This window comes from Lissotriton vulgaris, chromosome 9 (assembly GCF_964263255.1).
Source record: "Lissotriton vulgaris chromosome 9, aLisVul1.2, whole genome shotgun sequence".
Lineage (NCBI taxonomy): Eukaryota > Metazoa > Chordata > Amphibia > Caudata > Salamandridae > Lissotriton > Lissotriton vulgaris.
The window spans coordinates 859,445,461-859,467,540 of record NC_141697.1 but is presented as its reverse complement, the minus strand read 5'-3'; the positions used below and the strand labels follow the sequence as shown (position 1 = coordinate 859,467,540).

The 22,080-nt window shown below is 41.7% G+C and overlaps 1 protein-coding gene across 1 annotated transcript in view; it reads left to right on the top strand.

The window, feature by feature from the left end:
• LOC147692374 (cytochrome P450 2G1-like) overlaps window positions 1-22,080 on the top strand; it is a 643,102-nt gene that overhangs the window by 486,034 nt on the left and 134,988 nt on the right. The window contains exons 6-7 of the mRNA XM_086938598.1: window positions 10,922-11,063; window positions 16,893-17,080. Of these exons, the coding sequence (XP_086794724.1) occupies window positions 10,922-11,063; window positions 16,893-17,080 (330 nt within the window). The remainder of the gene's footprint in view (window positions 1-10,921; window positions 11,064-16,892; window positions 17,081-22,080) is intronic.

Sequence of the window (22,080 nt, the reverse complement as noted above, 5' to 3'; positions counted from 1 at the left end):
TATCCTATCTAAAGTTAGTGAGGCTGTAATCTGTCAGTCAACGCGTTTCGACACGTCGTGGTGTCTTCTTCAGGACAAAATTGTATGCAGCCAAATATTTCTAGAGAGAACAAAACATTTTTAGTTCTTCTTCATATTTTCTAAGGTGTTATAGTTCTTATATATACATTTGATTATAAATATCATACAGGAAATTCACGGTTAAATTATTTAAATTCATTTAAAATTATGACATAAACATATCTTTTATATACATAGCAATAGTGTTGAAATAATCACAATTTCATGGAGGTACTATATTGAAGAGATATTAACATTCTGGTTCAAAATTCATAGTCAACATCTCATTAGTGCCGGTGTCACTCCAATTGGTGCTTAACTATTTACAAACATTGTATACACAGTCTTTGATGCACCATAATATAATATCATATTTTAATCTGATAAGTTTCACTAAACAGCATATTGGTGTCTTCGGTATGAAGTGTATTTTTCTATACAGCAAGGGTTAGTTACTTTTAAAAATAACAAAACAGATGGCAACAAATAAAGATATTATATTTTATCTCGACAGGATGCATCTGATTTTTAGAGTGAAAAGTATTATAAAAGAATATCTGGTCCATAAGAAGTGAGAAGGGAGCAGTGAAATCTGGTGAAACAGGTATATATGATCATGCTGAGAATTACACCATAAGTATACCAAATAGGCAAAGACTGTTCACAGAGGAAATAGTAAAAGTTTCTTTGAATATTTGGAAATATTGTCTGGATTTATTTCAGATTTCACATGCCGCAAAATATAGAATTATATGAGGTGCCTCACTTTTTGTGGACGGATTTGGAGATTTTAAAGCAACAAACCAAGTTCCATCAGGTAACCCCAGATATAGGTAACTGTATAACCCAACTATGACCTCCAGGCATGAAATGTATAGATCTCTCATTCTATAAGTAATGGTTTTGATGTAACAGACAACTATATAGGTAGATGGATTTTATAGGACATTAGAAAAATAGGACAAGACTTAGGTTAATAGACAAATTAAAAATAGGACTGTATCTTTTACCTTTAGAAATCCTTTTTCCTATCTTTTCTATACTTCTTTTATTCACACTTGCCGCTTTGGGAGAGGGGTATTTTTGAGAGAAGAGTAAAATATGCTGATACACTTCATACCGAAGACACCAATATGCTGTTTAGTGAAACTTATCAGATTAAAATATGATATTATATTATGGTGCATCAAAGACTGTGTATACAATGTTTTTAAATAGTTAAGCACCAATTGGAGTGACACCGGCACTAATGAGATGTTGACTATGAATTTTGAACCAGAATGTTAATATCTTTTCAATATAGTACCTCCATGAAATTGTGATTATTTCAACACTATTGCTATGTATATAAAAGATATGTTTATGTCATAATTTTAAATGAATTTAAATAATTTAACCGTGAATTTCCTGTATGATATTTATAATCAAATGTATATATAAGAACTATAACACCTTAGAAAATATGAAGAAGAACTAAAAATGTTTTGTTCTCTCTAGAAATATTTGGCTGCATACAATTTTGTCCTGAAGAAGACACCACGACGTGTCGAAACGCGTTGACTGACAGATTACAGCCTCACTAACTTTAGATAGGATAAACATCAAAGTTTTCCTTTTCTGTTTTTTATCTTACATGTTTTGTTTATAAATCGTATCTGTTTTACTGTATTAATTCATCATGTATACAAAACCCATTTGTGAAACTAATCTTTTTTAATTAAAACTAATTATTTTTGATATCAAATTAATTGTTGTGTTATAGTTTGACTGTTTTTTGATATATTATATTGTTTTGACATAGCTAGTGTTTTACTCACAAGAGAGCCTGGGTTGATTTCTTCAAATTGTACGCTTTTCCCTGACCCAGGATCTTTATCCTTACCAGGGGGCCCTTGTTACTTCACAAAAAAAAAAAGTGCCACACATAAGCCATTTTTGTCAACTGGGTCTAATGGAAGAGAGTATTCTAAAGCCAATAAGTACTTGACTTTTACTGACTCTGGAAACTAAGCGCCTGATTTAGAACTTGGCGGATGGGTGACTCCATCACAAAGGTGATGGATATCCCATTCACCGAAATATAAATTCTGTTACATCCTATGGGATTTATATTTTGGTGGACTGGAAATCTGTCATGGTTGTGACAGAGTAACCCGTACACCAATATGTAAATCAGGCCCTTAGTGCTAAAATTTGACTATAGTATAGTGATAACTGAAACAGCTAGGAAATTCTGTCAGGTCTATTTCACTCGATTCTCTTAACTCTGTCAATTGAAGCTTAATCATTGTCTAATATGACTTATTGGTTCAAACAGCTAACTGGCCTGAACCAAATTACCCCATTATATCTGAGGCACTGGGTCGTCATCCTTGGACTGGTCAAGTTTCGAATATTTGATTGCTTCTGTAGTGGTGCTGAAATTACCCTTTTAATCAATTTATACATAGCATCTTGAGAGAAAGATATAACTTTATCCCTGGAGAGACTTGGTATTCTTCTGTGTACTTTTTCTTTCTTGCACACTTAGGAACTTCACTAGACGGCTTCACCTGCACATTCAATATATTAACTTATAATATTGCTCCTGTGAGATTTTGGCACTCTATATATCACTTGATGTCCTGTTAGAGAAGCATGAGGGCTGAGTTTGTTCAGGGTTCCTGCAGCAGTCCTTTTTGGCTTTTCTTAGTAAAATAAGGTGGGATACTGAAAAGGCAAAGCAGAATCTTCAAGTCCCACTCTAGCTGTGCCATAAATGAAAAAATAGTAATGATATTCTTTCTTACTGATTTTGGGAATGATCACCTGCACAAGACAAGAAAAAAAACGGACTGTTAGGGGCTGCATCAAATAGATTTGTGGGGCGATTAGTATAGTCAATGTTAGCAGAAATGAAGAGACTAAATAAGCCTTAGAGCCCCATCACAAATGTATATTAAAAATGTTTTGTATCTTAATACACTTATAATACTTCAGGCAGGATATCCGTTACATTAGTGACAGGTTACCCCTCTCAAAACAAGGCCCTTCATTTACTATCATGGGATAAGGGAATAAACTATCTTGAGGATGATGCACTCCTCAATCCTGGTCAAATGTTTAATTTTATTGCGCTGCCCTTGCGTCATGCATGGTGTTGCAAGGGCAACATAATACTTAAGTCAGATTTACCAGGCAACCAATGCTACCTTGCATGGCCCTGCGTGGAAAATTTGGAGTAATACAAGGTAGTGTAGTGTAAGTTGATGGCTTGCATTACTCTGCCCTAGGAAGTAGTTCCAAGAGTGGAGCGTGGGTGTTCTCATGCATACACCCATGGATTAAGGAACATTCCCAGATTTACCAAGACTGGTAAGCCTTGAAATGCATAAAAATGTTACACCTTCCCAGGGGATGCACAACCAGGAGAAACATCTTTATTTCTCCTTGCTGTTTCCTCTTTCAAAGTGTACTGCATTATGCAGCACACGTAGAAAGAGGAACATGCCTCCAATTATTCTTTTTGTGCAGGAAGGTGTGACTTCCTGCACACATACAATCCTGGCTGCAACTCAGGCACCATGGAGCCAGGGTGCCTTTTTTGGCATTAGGCAGCAGCTTGTGAGACAGCACAGGCAGAGAGCAGGAATGTGCTATATGTTGGTAAATATGGCTCTTTCCTGCCCTCTCCCTTTTACAAAGTTGTCTTGCTGCATTGCATGAAATATTGACAAACCTGGCCCTCAGTAAGGACTGTGACAAGGAAAATCGGAGTACAGGTAATAGTGTTAGCTTTTAATTATGTTAGAAAAGATGAAATGAGGGAGCAAGATGGCGTCTGGCTAGGCGGCTAGAGGAGAACGCTCCGATGCCGACCTGTTTGTCTGGTGAACACGGATGGAATACGATGCAGACAGCAGAGATTATACTTTGATATCTTAAAGGTTTTAAAGGCTTACCGAATACAAAGCTTTTCTCTACCATACTTGAATGGGGATCGAAGAGGTCCCAGGATTGATCTCCGCGGCAGCGGCAGCGGCAGTGGCAGCAGCAGCCGAGGTGCAAACCTTACGGCGTTTTCGGCGTTTTCAGCGATCTCGGCAATCCAGTGTTACAGGCGGAATCTGCGGAGTGGGCTGGGCGGAGCACGGAGCTCGCAGAACCTGCAGCATCCAACGGCGCAGGAGGCGCAGCGGAGCTCAGAAGAGCGGAGTACCTGTCGAAGCGCCACAAGGACTGAAACGGCAGCAGCAGCGGAGGTGGAGCATACGGCGGTGGTGTACATTGCAGCTGAAACGAGAACAATGCACTTCGCTACATGGTTACTTTTACAGTGACGGCCTGAGAGGGCCCCAGACTACCGTGCTCAAGGACTGTAAAGCTGATCTCGGCACCAGGGGTAAGTCAGAAGCAGCGCGTGAGGTCGGAGGGGTTGCGAGAGAGACTCCAGCATTGACATTTTCAACAGGCAGGGCTGTGGAAGTAGTGAATACAGCAAGAAATGATATACTAAGGTGGAGCCTGAGCCTGAGCTGGAGCTTGCCTAGTACAGAATGGTTGAGAGCCTCTCAGCAATACCACAACCCAGTAACAGTGACAGAGGTAATAAAACTGGCAGAGGTTGCCGAGGGGGTCAAAATGGCACCAAAATCTACTCGAGGGGGAAAAGCGAAAGCGCCCGAGGTGGGCGAGAATCCTGGCAAACAACTTTCTGGGCAGGCCGTGAAAAACAAGGGGGTTGATAAGGATATACATCCCCATGCCCATAGTGCTTTGAATGAGGAAGGAGCAGCTGCCTGGAGCAAAACGAGAGCCAGAAAACAGGCTGCAATAAATGCTGCACAGTCAACTGGGCAATTAAAAAGCATCGCCGGATATTTTGCTCCCTCCAATACAGCTAATACAGCTAAATTAGACACTGCCAAGACATCTGAACCGCCCAGTACTCCCACAGCAGAGACTCAGTGGAGTAACATTATGGACCTCAACGATATAGTGGACAATATAGAGGAAGATACACGCCCCATTGAAGAAACAGCAAGGGCGATCAATATGGATACAATCATAGGTGGGACTCCGGAGGCAACAACCACCATAGTGCAACAAACTGGACTACTGGTACAAGAAATAACTGCAAATAGCGGCCTGAGCGGGCTAGAGGATAATGTAGATCCAGTAGATAATTTTTACTCAGTGACAGATGGGTCTGATGCATCTAAGGACACACATTCTGATTTGGAAGAGAATGATGGGACAAACACAGATTCAAGCTTGGCCATAAGTTTGGAAGGGGGAAGCGGATCTTCACCAAAGGGGAAAAGCCATGAATCAAGGAAAAAAAGATTGTCCAGGCGTCAGAGAAGTACACAGTCACAAGAGAAAGCTGGCAGCAGCCGTAAACGAATCAGCGTGGCAAGCACCGAAACAGAAGCAGGTTTAAACTGGGATTACTCAGCTACACAGCATATTTATAATGAGATTGAGAATGAGAAGGAGGATTCTATTGCTGGGGGGGGCGCATGGACAGACACCATCAGCGGAACCCACACTTCAACTAATCTTAAACTCAATCAAACAATTGCAGGATGCAACAAAGGCCGAGGGGAAAAAAACTGTCTGGCAACTAAGCATTTACAAGGAGCTATAAAGAAGGTGGCCAAGATTTGCACAGCCACAAATACGAGGATGGCACACTTGGAAGATAGAACAGGCATGATGGAAGACCAACAAGCCAAAGACTCGGCTAGACTGATGGGATATGAAAAACAGATGGTGGATGCCCAGTGGAAGCTAGAGGACTTAGAGAATCGCCAGAGACGAAATAATCTCAGAATCCTGGGTATAGAGGAAGGGGCAGAAGGCGGGGATATCAGGGCATATGCCCTGAGAATGTTTAAAGGAGCTTTCCCGGAATTGAACCATTGGGACTGGGACAGGGAAGTTCAAAGAGTGCACAGATTCCCAATGACCTTAAAAAAGAAAGGGCCTTCTACCATAGAGAGGGTACCAAGATCGAGAGCCATATTAGTGTACTTTGGCAATTTCTTATTGAGTGAAGAAGTGTATGCAAAAGGTCGCCCCAATGCCAAACGCTCGTTTGAGAGTCAGTCCTTTTTCTCAACCCCAGATTACTGCCATAGCACTGTAGAAAGAAGGTGGAGGCTCAGAGAACTACTGGATCCATGCCATAAGATGGGCCTGCAGGCCTATTTAATGAACCCGGCAAAACTTAAAATAATCTACAAGAACTCCACTAGGGTTTTTTTCTCGGAAATCCAAGCAAAGGAATATATGGACATGATTCGTGCCAGCGGTGAAAACAGTAGTGAAGCTAGAGATAAACCTTGAAGACTTCTCTGATGACGTTTTTTCTAATTAACCCCTTTGGTCAGCGAAAAGATATGTTGGTCTAAGATGGATCTAGCCTTGTCTAATATATACAAAGAGATAGTATATGGATGAAGGAGGGCTAGGGGCAAAAGGGTTGCACATACTGGTTGGGGACAAAATAAGGATAATGGAATATAATGATGAGGGTAATGGTAAAGTCACGGGTGATTTGGATGGTAAAGTCACGGGTGATTTGGATGAAGGGGGTATGAAGAAGATATCAAAGTGAAGTAACTTATTCAGGTGATTAATGCAATTATAAAGGTCGGCAAAGGGGAGTCGATAGCCAGACTCCATCACAGAGGCCAGCGGCCTGCTTGCTCTATCAGGTGGGGGGGGGGGGGGAGGGGGAAAAACAAGAAAATCATGACATCAAGATAAGATAAAACAAGGGGAGGATCAGAAACACCAAATTATGAAAGACGAGAGAATAGAAGAAAGGCTGAATGTTGATTTGAGGATAAAACAAGAATATCAATGCGGATAGGTGCATTGAATATTTGTGGATTGAATGACGGAAGGAAGCGAAGGGAGGTGAGGGAGTACTTAAAAACAATGCATTTTGACTTGCTCTGTCTACAGGAGATGCATATAGAGGTGGCTCAAAAGGGATAATTGGGGCAGCTAGGTTTTCAACTGCTTGCTTGTACGACACAAGGGACGAGGACACGAGGGGTGGCTGTATTAGCGCGGCATGGCGGTGTGGTTGTTAAAAGACAAAAATCAGATTCATATGGGCGTTGGGTGCTGATGGAATGCCAGGTGAAGGGATTTAACTTCACTTTATGTTCCTTGTATGCCCCGACAGTTGACGATCCTGAAATGATTAATGTGATGAATACACAACTGTCTAATTGGCCTCAGCCCTTGGTGGTATGCGGGGATCTAAATAATAATGGCTTGAACGGTTTATGGAAGAATGATCCCAAAAATTTTGTGGGGAGGAAAAAGAGAAGCCATGCGGCCTTGATAAGGATTATGGAAGATAATGGCTTAATAGACATATGGGAACAGCAACGCAATGTTGGTGGGGGTAGCACGTATTTTTCGGCACCCCACAAATCATTAGCAAGGCTAGATTCTTTTTTTGTCTCCCCTACAATAGCAGCTATGGGCAAAGCGAGCAGGCTCCCACGGGTCATGTCGGATCACAATCAGCTGATTTTAGATATTGCAATTCCAACGCAATATAAACAGACCCCAAACTGGACTTTTGAGAGAGCCCTACTACAAGAAGCTTAGTATATAGATCATATGAGAGAATGGCTGAAAGGGTTTTTTGAGGTAAACAGAGGAACAGCTTTTCTTGCTATAGTTTGGGACACAATGAAAGCAGGCATAAGGGGAGAGATACTTAGCTATTCAATCAGACGAAACAAGGCAGAAAGGGAGGAGGTGGCAGGGAGAATAAGAACGGTGGCTAATATTGAGGAAGAACTTGGTGTCGCTATTAGATCTAAACAAGACATTACAGTAATATCGCAGAGACTAACAGTCGCTAAAGCAGCAGTGGGGGAGATGTTTGCATCTAAGGCAGCAGGGAAATACCTGGCATGGAGGAAGGAACAATATGAATACAGTGAACAGATTGGCTGCATACTAGCTATTCGAACAAGGCAGGCGGCCACAAAAGGTGATATTGCGGAGATCATGCTTCAAGATGGTAGTAAAGTAACAGCACCTAGGGATATATGCGCAAGGTTTCAAGAGTTTTATCAGCTACTTTATAGTCCTGATCAAGGGGGCGAGATACGTGATATAGAGGAGTTTCTTGAAGGAGCAAACCTAGAAAAATTGGATGTGGCTGATAAAGGGGCTCTGGAAACAATGTTTAATCGAAGGGAAATGCACAGAGCAATTTTGGATCTTCCAGCAGGAAAAGCTGTTGGCCCGGATTCTATTCCATTAGAATTCTATAAAACCTTTTTGCCTGAAATAGAAGGGGATCTTTTCAATTTAATAACCAATATTCAAAATGGTATCCCCCCCCCAGAGTCTTGGAGTGAAGCAGTCATGATTGTGTTCATGAAAAAAAATAAACCTCCGACTAATCCTGGGTCATATAGACCTATTAGCTTAATGAACAGTGACGTAAAAATTTATTCGAAAATTTTGGCAAATAGATTAGGGAGTGTAATAGGCAAGATCGTATCCCCCAGACAACATGGGTTCATACCTGGGAGAGGCACTGCAGAACATATTAGGAGAGTGTTAAACCTGTTTGATGGAACAGCAGCCTCACAAGACCCTATGTCATTAATACTATTAGATGCAGAAAAAGCATTTGACAGGGTCTCGTGGGGATTCCTCTGGGCAGTGCTTGAAAAAGTAAACCTTGGGAGCATATTTATAAAAGCTGTAAGGGCATTATATTTTAATCCAAGAATAAAACTTAGAATCATGGGTGAAATGAGCAATACAATAACGATTGGGCGGGGAACCAGACAGGGGTGTCCTTGCTCTCCGCTCCTCTTTGCCCTATATATAGATGCATTTATATGAAGAATAGAGCAGAATATAGACATACGGCCAATTGTTTTGAATGGATATGAACCAAAAATTCTGGGGTATGCGGACGATTTGGCAGTTACATCAAGCGATCCCGAATCAGCATTGCGGGCGATAGAAGGAGAGGCAGCTATATATGGAAAACTATCAGGATACAAACTAAATGTAGACAAAACGCAGGTTGTAGTAAATCAAAAAATAACGATGGTAGACCAAAGAATTACTGGAACAGCGATATATTTAGGGGTTTACATTACCTCTGATATTTCGACAGTGGTGGCAAAAAATATAGAACCTATAATAAGCAAGGCCAAGCACGATTTTAATAGATTAAATAATCTACATTTGACTACAATTGGCCGGTGTAATTTAATAAAAATGTCATTTTTACCCAAAGTGCTATATCTCTTTAGGACCATCCCCTTGTTGTTTGATAATAAGTGGTTTAGGGAGCTGGAAGGGGTAACAAATAGATTCATCTGGGCAGGAGGAAGAACACGCCGTAGTCAAAAAATGTTGTCGCTACCTGGAGAACGTGGTGGGCTGATGCTTCCTGATTTCAAAGCCTATTATTGGGCTACAGTTTTGCAATATATAAGAGGGATGCTGGGGGGGGGGATATAACGGATAAGTGGAGAGGGAGGGATGTGATTCCAGATGTATATGAACTTCTGGTCAAAGATTCGGATAGATGGCTACTTAAATACGTTGAGAAAAGCTATTATAAGAAGGTACGCTTCAAGACCCTGGGGGCTGCTATAACAGTATGGTCTAAAATTAAGAGGAAGATAAAATTGGGCAGAATGAATTATTATACACCGCTATATGGGAATCCATCGCTCCCAGTAGTATTTCATGACTCCGTAATGAAAGGTTGGGATAGGCAAGGGGTAAGAACTATAGGAGATCTTATAGGGGCGGCAGGGGTAATAATCACTTATGAGAACGCACAACAGCTATATAATCAAAGGCATAGAGATTTTTATAAATATCTACAAGTAAGGTCTGTCTTATCAAAGAAGCGTGGTGGGGGTGTTGATATGCAAAAAATAGACTTAATGGAAGACATAAGAAAAGAAACTGGATGCTCCATATCCCAATTATATGGTGAAATATGTAAATATATGGAGGATGACTCTGAAAAAATGTATGAGAAATGGGGAACAAAATTGGGGCTGACAGGGAATGAGGCTGAGAAATCGCTAAAATTGTCAAATACTGTGCTGAGAGCAGCAAATGTGCAAACCCAGCAATATAAAACATTGTTTGAATTATATCATACTCCCCACAGGGTGGCACAGTGGGGTGGAACTAGAGGTATAATCTGTCCAAGATGTCAATCTACTCAAGCCGATACTATCCACATGTTTGCTTCATGCCCCGCTTTAGATAAGTATAAACAAGAATGGGAGCAGTTTTTCAAGAATTCGTTGGGAATGAATATTGCATTGCTTGATGAAGTAATGATCTTAGGAGTAACAAAGGATGGCTTGGATGTACCCCACTACGAGTTTTTGTACATAGCCATGGCATTAAGTAGATTATGTATAGCATCGCTATGGAAAGATCCCAGACCACCGACACTACAACAATGGGTCTCTAGGGTTTTGGCGATATATACGTTGGAACAGGCCCTATTTGAAAAAAAGGGAAAGGTGAGAAGAGAAGCTGCGAGACGGATATGGGCTCCAATAATAGATTGGAAGCTAAGATGGGGGAGGCTTAAGTTTGTAGTAAGATATTTAATAATTTGAATTGCTTTGAGTCAGTAAGAATTATTATAGTTAGAATTTGCATGATGAGCTTATTATAAGGATCAATTTGCTGAAATGATATTTTTTTTTGCTTATTTTGTTAACATGGTGAAATTTATAATGAAAATGTAAACTTGATTTTGATGAACAATAAAAATATTTAAAAATAAAAGAAAAGATGAAATAATGTGTTGGTGTTATTAAAAAAATATTATCTTTATTTACAGGAAAAGGATAACCCGTTTTCCGAATTTACAATCAAGAACTTGGTGCCAACGATTATCGATATCCTTTTAGGTGGATTAGACACGGTCACCAATACCATGACACATGGAATATTGTACCTTTTGAAATTCCCAGAAGTCCAGGGTAAGAAGAACACAGTTTGCGTGTAAACATCAGGATCTCTCCTTTTGAAATCGTCTGCTCTGAACAGAAACAAAAACATGTGAATTCTAATACTACAAACGTTATGCTGGTGTATCTCTCTCCAACGCTTTCATCCATTGCCTGTGCTCTGCGACTCCTACAGTCTTTGGTGTTTGTAAACATTTCTCAGTTCTCATTCACTTTTTCTTACACCGACTTAACAACAAGGGCCTTTTATGCAAATAACAACTTTCTTCAACTATTTTGTCAGGGTTGCTTTAATTTGGTCGGCTTCCAGCTCATTTGGGTTAGTTATTTCTGCAGTTCTCACTCGCAGACCCCTCCAAGAAAGGCATGGTATTGGGAACAGGTTTCATTAGTTGTGGATGAAGAGTAAAAGGAAGAAAACCCATTAATATGACTGACACATTTATGGTGGTAAGAAGATGTACTTCTTCACACAGAAATACAGTAGTGTCCATGAAAACATCCAGGAAACCTTAACTCAGTTACTAATAGAGCACCTTGCGGTTGCCCCAAACTACATTGCATCGCAATACATCCCCTTTATAACATGCATTTGCAATGCAATAGGTCTCGCATTTGCGAGAGTTTAATGTATTGTCATTGTAAATACCAATGCCTATTATTTATATGTTTTGAAATCCTGCAAGCGGTGTGTAAACACGCACTTTATAAATATAGTTGTTGCTTACAAGAAGCAAGGCTGGCAGTAACTGCACCTCTTTTACTGCCAGCCTTGCTTCTGGTAAGCTAGGGCTATAAGTGCAAAGTGCATGTTTACGCACTCCTTGCATTTTCCCAAAACACATAGATAAAAGCATTGTCATTTATAATGCCAATAGCTTAATCTCTCGCACATGTGAGACCTATTGCATTGCAAATGCTTTTTTTTCCTGTGAACTGTATGTGCATTCATTCAGGATTTCCACAGCACAGAATTTAAGCACCAGCTGGCAGCGTGTGGGCGCTATATAAGAAGAGGACATTAAAACAAGGGAATGAACCAACAAAAATCCAATAAAGGTTGGAGGCTGCTCGTAGTAAAGATGTAGGTTTCAAGCACGGATTAGTCAGCTTTTTATAATTCCAAGGACAGCAAAATGGATGCCATCTGCATTACCTGTAGAAAGTATGCAAGAACACACACCAGAAGACCCCTTTCTAGTATAAACAGAGCCAATTAGCCTTCCAGCTAGGTTACTGTTTTAAAACCGCCATTACCTGCATGGATACTTTCATGATTATGAATTTGCCGCATTTGCCACATAATCCATATTCTGATGCCTAATCTGCAGATTTGATCAAAAATAATGTATCTAGCTCCAAAAGATCAAAAGTAACTAAAAATACTGCAAAACACACTGTTGCGCAGTGGATACCCGCAGGGGTTGACTTTCTGTTGCTTTTTGCCGGAATTGGTAATTAAACTGTCACAACTTGAAACCTTTGCCAGGACAGTTTTAAGCTGTATAAAAATGACAAACTAAGGAAACACTACCATCACAACCTGTCCCACTGCATTAAGCCACATCATTTGCCTTTTCTTGATACATATTTTAGTCAACTCTGCTGCATACTTTGGGCTTCCTCTGCTACATTTTCTAGTTGCCCTCTCCATTAATATCCTGGATTTGACTTGTACCCATAGAAACCTCCGCGACCCACCCCGGTCCATAAACCCCCATCCTTCACCCTGTCTGCCATGTCTCCCTTACCTTCATGCTCTTCAAAGCACTGTTACTGTAATATAACCCCATCTAATTTTTTATCATAATCCGCATTTTAGTCAAGTTTTCTAAATAAACATGGCAGGGAAAATAAACACGGTAACTGTATTTACCCTCCTGCCAGCGCGCACCCCTGTCCCATCCTCTACATCTACAACCTGCTTTTAAAATTTTATAAATAAACATGACCGAGCTAGGCCAAAACAAAGAATGCCCTGATACCGATAACGAGCAACACACATGTTTCATTACATGGCCTGTATGTCAGTTTGCGATCACGCCCTGGTCCACAGCTCGGAGCGCACATGGCACATAAAGGAAGGGTGGCCCAGGGGTGCCGAAGGCACCCACAACATGGGTGAGTCCAGCCTCCGCTTTGGCCGCAGATGTGCTCGGTTTTCAGTTGGAGGGGCTCAGGGTTTCGCTGCCGGGCTTAGGGGTCGATTAGGATTGCTGTGAATCTGCATCCTCCGGGCCGGCGGAAGCCACTGCCGGCCCGGAGGATGCAGATTCACCGCTGCGGTACATGAAAAGACCCCCCACCACATTAGGATGGCTGGGGGGTCATCGGCGGATGGGAAGACCGTCCGCCGCTTTTCCGCCGTGGTCGCCTTCCGACCATGGCGGAAAAGCTCTAATATGGAAGGGGTGTCTATCAGACATCGCCAGCCATATTAGGATGAGCTTCAGGACATGCCTTTCCGTAGTGGCAATGCCGCCATGAAAAGGCATACTGTCTTATCTTTGGGGGCCCCTTTGCGGGCCCCCATGGTGAAGGGGGGTGGGGGATGCACATGGGGGATGCACATGCACTATGGTATCCCCCTGCATTTGCATGCACAATGTGGCAGGCACTGCGCGGTGCCTGCCGCTTTGAGCATGCAAATGCACAGCATGCATATTTAACTTTGCGGCAGGTGCTGCTTAAAGCAGCACCCGCCGCAATGTTAAATATATGGGATGTGACCGCCAGGGTGGCGGTCACATCATAATTCCACCGGAGGGACCACCGCTACGTCCGCCATCCTAATAGGCGCCTTAGTTTTAAGCCCGGCTCTTGTGAGGCTGTCTGGAGGGGCATACCTGGGATGGCCGCGGCACTCCGTGGGGATCAGGGAGGTGAGGGGGGCATCGGCAGGGGCGAGGCAATGACACAGTGAACAGTTTTGCTCCACCTGCGTGGGCTCAGGCATCAGAAATGCACCAGAGGGAGGGGGCAGCCTGGGTGGAAGTACAGTTTACCAATTGGGTCTCATTAGGAATATGTGCTGTTGGCCTATGGGGTGTGAGGGGGAGGGCAGGGGGAGTTTTGGGGGAGGTCGCGCTCGCTCCGGGTGCTGTAAACAGTCATCCTTTCAGCATGCAGGGAGGGACTATCTGTGCTGCCTCCACGCCAAATGTGACTCGGTGCTCCTGTGTTTTTGAAGTCCCCTGGCTTTGGCGGGTGGAATTATATCTGTTTTTCGCACTTTGCACTATTTCGGGAGAGATGGGTTTAATATTGCTGATGTCCTCCGTACTCTATTTCACTCTGAGACTCAGATGCCAGGTTGTACCAGGAGGGTAGGGAGGGGGTGAGGGTATTTCTTGGATTTTATATTTCCAAAAATGTCCCCAGGCCCGCGGAAAATGTGCCATTAGCATTTAGAGATAAAAACGGTTGCGATACAGAAAAAACTATAAATTAAGCATTTGTATATATCTATATCTTAACTCCAATGCTCTCCCTGCCCCAACCATAGAGAAAGCCGAGGGAACCCCCTGCGGACAACACAGGCACAGCGGGATGCTTCATTATTTCTTTATTGTGATGTGGCACCAAACACCAGGACGCCAGCGCGTTTCGGCTTAGCTTTCAACTGGGCACCCAGCTGCACAACTGTAACTCCGATTATTAGGAAAAAAAGATGGTAACTACTAAAGAGAACTAAACGGGATATGCTGTAAAAAAGCTACATTAACGTGTATATTGTGTTTGTGTGAGAGAGAGGGAAGTGAGAGTAAAAGATAAATATTTGTCTGTTATCCAGTTTGTGAAAATATATTTATTCTTGTCTGCTAATAGACAAGTGTGTATCTGCGTTTATAAGATATGTGTGTGTGTAGCTGTGTGTTAGAGATGAAGAGCCCAGGTATACATTTCTCTGTGCGTCTCGCACATAAGGTTGTTTGTGTATTTCTACATAGGTGTTTGCATGTGTGTTTATTTCTGACTACACACAAGCGTCTTGTCTTCTGCTCCTTTGTCCAACTATGCTTACAGGAAAACATCCTTACATAGATGTTTCTGTTCCTCGGTGTGCGTAAAACTACGCCTAAACGTCGTCTCTGCCTTTGTGTTTCATGAGTGTGTGTTTGTACCAACACATCTGTTTTCTTCTGTTGTCAGTCAATGTACACAAGTAAACAGCAGGTGTGGGTGTGTATAAAGAACTGTGAAATAAGAGTTGCCCTCTTTGCAGAGCCCTTGATGGAGTCATGCCAGGTCAGCGGAACCCACTGGTATCTGACGCATGGAGATGACAAAGGTCGCAGTTAGTATGGAATAGTGTTGGCCTGTCCCGCTTCCGGTGGCTTCAGTGGCGCATCTCGTTGCTCCTGCCTGATGCAGGTTGGCACTCCACGCTGCTGGGCAGTGATTGATGCTCTGTGCTTTCATTGACGAGGCTGAGGGTAAGATTCAGCAACAAATAAACCTAACATAATGAAACAGGGCAAGGAGGGGCTGCCGAGGTACGCCCCGGGCAGTTAAGACGCTGAAGGCTGTCTGTATTCCCAGTGTCCGCACGATCGGTTGTGTTACATGTGTGTATTTGTTTAATCAGAAGTTATTAATCTGGTAACGGCACGTGCTTCTCTTCCGAAACAAGCCTTGTCCGAATCAAACCCAACAAAACGTGCGTAGCTTGCATCCCCCTCCAGTGAGTATAAATGCAGCGGTGAGGAGGTGGAAATCTCCAGCGCACACCTGCGTCCAGCCATTGTACCCAATTCTGGAATCCTGAATTAGGAATACAGCGACCGAAAAATAGGTGGTCATCCGCAAAAACAGCGAGCAATATTGGAGGCGACTTTCTCCATCGAAATGTCAAATATCGCTCGGAGGTGTTCGTCAACCACAGACAGAAAGGAATGCATGTCAAATTTCACCCCCTTCCTTCTGTATGTAAACTGTGCTCAGTTCGCGGAATCAACTGGAGTCTATATTAACAAGCGCAGTGAAAGCAATTGCGAAAGTGAAAGCGATTGCTATTGGAAAACACACAATCCCATGGGTGGTCCGCGCGCGCCACAGCAAGATATGTGGTTTCAATTATCGTGCCCGCGTCTGGGCACACGATAATTGAAACCACATGTCGGGGTGCGGATAACCGACACCAATAGGCCATGGGCGGAGCAATGCGTCCGCCTTTGGCCAATTGCGTGCTGTCTTTGTTAAAAAGACGCACAGAAAGGCCAATAATGTGGGCCAAAACGAAAAGCACACACAAGAACGTGTGCAATTCCTAGGTCTGTTTTGAAACCCCCTACCAGAGGTCTCTCGCTGTGCATGCAGTGCTGTGCACTGCAACGCTAGGCGCGAGACCTAATAAAAGGAGAGCACAAAGAAGGAGATACATTGTTAAATTTAAAAAAATGTAATTTTTAAAAAATAGGCAATTCTGATATTTGCACAATATAATCTTCCAGCTTCTTGCGATTTTCTTCATGCATCCTGTTTCCTGTCCTAGTTTTCTCCCTTTCATTGTGTCTATTTCCTGATCTTTTCCCTCACTAAACCTATTTTCGGATTTCAGCATGCAGCTTGACTCATATTTCACCACCACAAAGACCTACCAGAGGTGTTAGAGTGTAACCAAAACTTCAAAAGTGTTTCTTCCTAAGTGCATTTTATCACAGAAAATTATTGCTTTTGTAAGGCCGATAAATGTGTTGCAATAACACAGGACAGGACCACTGTGTTGTAACTGTCAGCCCCAGAAAACATACCTAAAAACTTCCCCCTGCTTCCAATGGCTACTTCAAAGATACCCTACATCAAAACACGTTTATATATATTTTCCCTTTCATTTGACAGGAAAAATCCATGAAGAGATAGACCGTGTAATCGGCCAGCATCGCACTCCCATGTATGAGGACAGAAATAAGATGCCATACACAAATGCCGTGATCCATGAGATTTTGCGAGTAGCTGACAATTTCCCACTGGGAATAAACCATTCAGTGGTGAGCAACACCAAGTTCAGAGGATACACGATTCCAAAGGTATTTGGTCTGATTTTAATATTTACAGATATTAAACCCTCAGTGAGCAATATATACCCTAATGATATTAACTAGTAGATTTAAAAATAGTACTTAGCGCCAGGCATTGGTTGTGTTACCCTTAAACAGTCCTGATTAAATTTCAGAGAATTAGGCTCAAAGTGCACGAAAAGGTGACTCATGTCTCCAAGCCAAACCTGGCCTGGTTGTAGTGCTGGCTTCCTTCCCACACACACTCCTCCCTGTTGAGAAGGCTACCTCCCTGTAAGGTGGAGCAGAGGAAGGGAATAGGTTACACATGGCTCCTGGATGGGGGAGTGTTCCATCCTGCTGAGCTGTGGGAAACGGGGGCATGGTCGGAGTTGTAGTGCTGGATTACAACCCACAAACACTCCCTGTTAAGATGGCTAACTACCTGTAAGTTTGAGGAGAGCAACGCAATGGCTACCACATGGTTGTGGGTGTAGGGATTATTCCATCTTGCTCAGCTATGGTACAAGGGTGCCTGGTGGGAGTTGTAGTGATGGCTGCCTATCCACAAATCCTCTTGCCTGCTAAGATGGCTACATTCATGTAAAGTGGAGCACAGGAAGGGAATTGGTTACACTTGGCTCTTGGGTGGGGGGAGTGTTCCATCCTGCTCAGGGGTGAGATAAGAAAGCAGGAGAAGGCTACCTACCTGCAAGTTTGAGGAGTGCAATGAAATGGCTGCCACATGGTTCTAGGTGGGGGGAGTGTTCCATCCTGCTCTGCTGTGGGACAGGAGAGCATGAGAAGGCTACCTACCAGTGAGTTTAAGGTGAGCAATGCAATGGATGCCACATGGTAGGCATTTGTTGGTAGTTATCAGCCTCCACTCCCCCGGGTATTCCTGTAAGACCCTCTGGATGCAGTGTGGCAAGCACCTTCTCCTCCCATTCTGTGAATGTTAGTGGTGGAGTGGGAGGGCCACCGCCAATCCTCTGAGCTAGCTCATGGTTCTAGTTGGCACGTTCTTTCACCCTGCCCTTGAGGTCATGCCATCTCCTCTAGATGTCCTTCAGGGTGCATTGGGTGGCCCTACTGCATTGACTTTGTTGACTATCCTTGCCCAAATTTAATTTTGTGTGTCTACTGGTGTCTGTTGGACGAGGCTTCCAAACAAATGTGAATCTACTGTGATTGTTTCATCTACCATCACTGACAACTTATTGTCAGTTAATTTGGGCATCTTCTTCTGTGACATGGTGTGTGATGTGCACATGGGTGAAAGGTGCAGGTGTTAAGGTATTGGTGATGTTTGTGGTGTGTGTGTGGTTGTGATGGTGTGATGTGTGCTGATTTGTCTCTCCTTAGTCCCGTGGGGTTGGGCACTTTGTGGAGTTGTGCAAAGTATTCTGGGCAAGGAAGGGGCTGGTTTTATACTCAGCTATGTGGGTGGGTCAAAATGGATTATTCATGTCAGTTATGTTGTGTGGGTTGACTTGGGATTTGTATTTTTTACTTGTCATCGGGATGTGTCATTGGGGTGTGTTAGGTGTATTTTGACGCTGAGCCAGATATACAGCCACACTTGGTAGCCTTGTTGTGTGGTTGCTTTCGACTGCCATTATTATTCTGGCGGTCGAAATGCAACAGTACTCTCGATGGGTCTCCCAATCATCATTTGTTCCAATCGCAGCGGTCGGACACAACTGATCGTTGGGCTGGCACTGCCATTGTAACCTAATTTCACTTGCATTCCTTCTGCTGGTCGAACAGCGGATTTTGGTCTTTCCGCAGCACACCTGTCAACTGCAGATGGATTTTCAGCTTTTCCAGATGTTTCCAGCAGAGTTTCGTGGAATCCATTCACTACATTAGTATTTTTCTGGTAGTGCATCCTAATCTGACCGCCGGTTTTGCCACAGTACATGCAGACGGTTAATTTATGCTACCACTGCAGTTGGAATGCTTTTCTGACCGCCATCCTAATCGACCCCTGAATTTTGAATATGTAACAAATATCTCCTTTGCATATCAAGTAAAAAAACGTATAGCACTAGCCTATGTCCCAGTTACTGACGTGGCCGAACACTACAACTTATTGATAGAAATCCATTCTATCAACAAAATGAACAAAAACTAAGTCCTCTCTTGGGCTAATTTCAAGATACCTGGGTAGGAAGACTCCACAGATCTGGGGGGTAAAAGGCCCATAACATGGTGGTGGTGCCTTGCAGGCACTGCCATCCATATTATGATGTGGTCATTTCAATGCCTTTCCATAGCAGAGACTCCGCAGTGGCAGTGGCATCCTAATTGGTGGTGCGGGACCGCCGCACCACTGGCAGCCGGTCCCAGACCGCTAGGGTAGATGGCAGACTGGAGTCCCGCCTCCATCTTAATAGACCCCCGAGACTATATCCAACAACAAGAGGCCTGAAAACCTAGAAACTATAGCCAAAAGCCTACTTTAACTTAAAAATCCTCAAAATATCCAAATAATAATAACCAAAATAAAAGCAGATAAATGGATATTTTATATTTTCAGAAATAACATTAGTTTGTCAAATATGTTTTTTTAGACACCCACAAAATATATTGACATCATCTATATTTATGAAAATATAAAACACAATAACATTGTTTTTTTAACATTTCCCTCCCACAATAAGTAATTAAAATAACTAACTGTTTCCATACCTGAAGAAAAAAATACAAACTCTTGCAGTATAAAATGAGTATTATTTTACTAAAACGAATACACACTTCCTTAACTAAAAAAAAATATTCTCGTAACCGCCACTTCAAACGACCAAAACATGTAAAAAACAACAAACAACCCCACCCACACACACATACACAAAAACTATAACATAATAGCATTGCAAACATTAGCTACACCATATTCAAACATATTATCACATATTTAAACATTTCTAACACAGGCCTCGAAAGTAACAAACAACATATCGCTAAAACCTAACACCTAAAAATCACCAAAACTTCAAAAAGTAAACACTACACACACTACCTACTACCTAACTACCTTCAAATTAACTAAAAGTATAGTTTAATTTAAGAAAATTAAACTTACCTTCCCAGATGCGACACAGGTTCTGACCCTCTGAAATGACCCAAAACAAACGCGAGCGGTTACAAAATACAAGTTATGTGCAAATATGGCTGCTTTAAACATTAAACCAAGAATGTGTTTTTTTTCTAAACTGTTATAACATGATTTGTACAAAAAAATTGCAAAAATACCACAAATTATATCCTATGTTAAAAAATGTTTTATATTTTTTCTTCAAAGTTACATTATAATAGGACTTATTATAAAACATATAATTATTATTAAAATTCCATAATTAATCATGTTATATACAATGTTTATAAAAAATATGTAATAATTGAAAATAATTGCAAAATGTATACATGTTTTAGGTAATGCTTCTATTGAGCAAATCTATGTAATAATTATTATTATTTGTATTTTACATATACATAAGATTAAATAAAAAGTACTATTATATGTTTCAATGATGTAAAACAATATCAAAAACTGTTTCTGATAAAACCATAATATATATGTTAATAAAAATGTACAGTATATGTAACAATATAATAAATGTTCACAATACAAAATAAAAATGTCCAAGTGTTATTAAAAAATATTATTTCTTAAAAAATGTTAAAAAGCAATATAAAACTACATATTTTCATATCACAAATTGTACATAACTATTAATAAAAGTAACAATGTGTACATTTCTTTCCACAATTATTATATATAAAACTATACATATGTACCAAATATATATGGGATTGAAAAAAAAACATTGTCTTTATTTTCCCTATACCTAACAATATATATTATATGCACTTAATAAAATATATTTTTTGTTTGCATTGCTATGGGCCCCATTAGGATGGCGGGTGGATTTCCCCCCGCCGGGCCGATGGTAGCCACCGCTGGCCCGGTGGGGGACGATCTGCCCGCCGTCCATACCTAAAAGACCCCCAGCCATATTAGGATGGCTGGAGGGTCCGCAGTGGATGGAGAGACCGTCCGCCGCTTTTCTGACGGTTGATTCATCGACCAGGCGGAAAACATGTTTAATATGGTGGTGGAGTCTGCATGTGGGGGCCCGTTGCTGGCCCTAGGGTGTTGGGGGGGTGCAAATGCTATATTTGCCTGCACAATGTGGCAGGCACCGCATGGTGCCCTCCACGTTGTGCATGCAAATGCACAAGGTGCATCCACAGCATTGTGGTGGGTGGTGCTGTGAACACCGCCTGCCACAATGTTGTGGATGGAGGATGCCACCGCCACCGTGGCCGTTGCATTCTAATTGCCGGTGCGGGATCGCTGCACCACTGGCGGCCAGTTCCAGCACCGCTAGGGTACGCCATCCTAATAGACCCCCATATACTTTCCCATTCCCACTACAGTTAACATTAAATCAGGGAAGGTGCTGGACACTAAACATATATAATAACCTATATCCACTCCAATTAGTATTAAATCAGGGTAGGTGCTGGACACTAAACATATATAATGTACTATTCCCACTTCAGTTAACATTAAATCAAGGAATATGCTGGACACTAAACATATATAATAAACAAATTCCACTCCAATTAGTATTAAATCAGGGTAGGTGCTGGACACTAAACATATATAATGTGCTATTCCCACTCCAGTTAACATTAAATCAGGGAATATGCTGGACACTAAACATATATAATAAACAAATTCCACTCCAATTAGTATTAAATCAGCGAAGGTGCTGGACACTAAATATGTTTAATTAACTATTCTCACTCTAATTAATCCTAAGTCTGAAAATGTGCTGTATATTACACATGTATTTTTATTATAGTAACAATAACAAAAACATACAATATCTAAATGTTTTTTTCAGAATCCAATTTAAAAATCATAATCACCTAAAATATCAAACAAAATATTTACAATAATTATCAATTAAAAAGTACTATATTTTTCATGTAATTAAAAAAATAATGTTTTCATA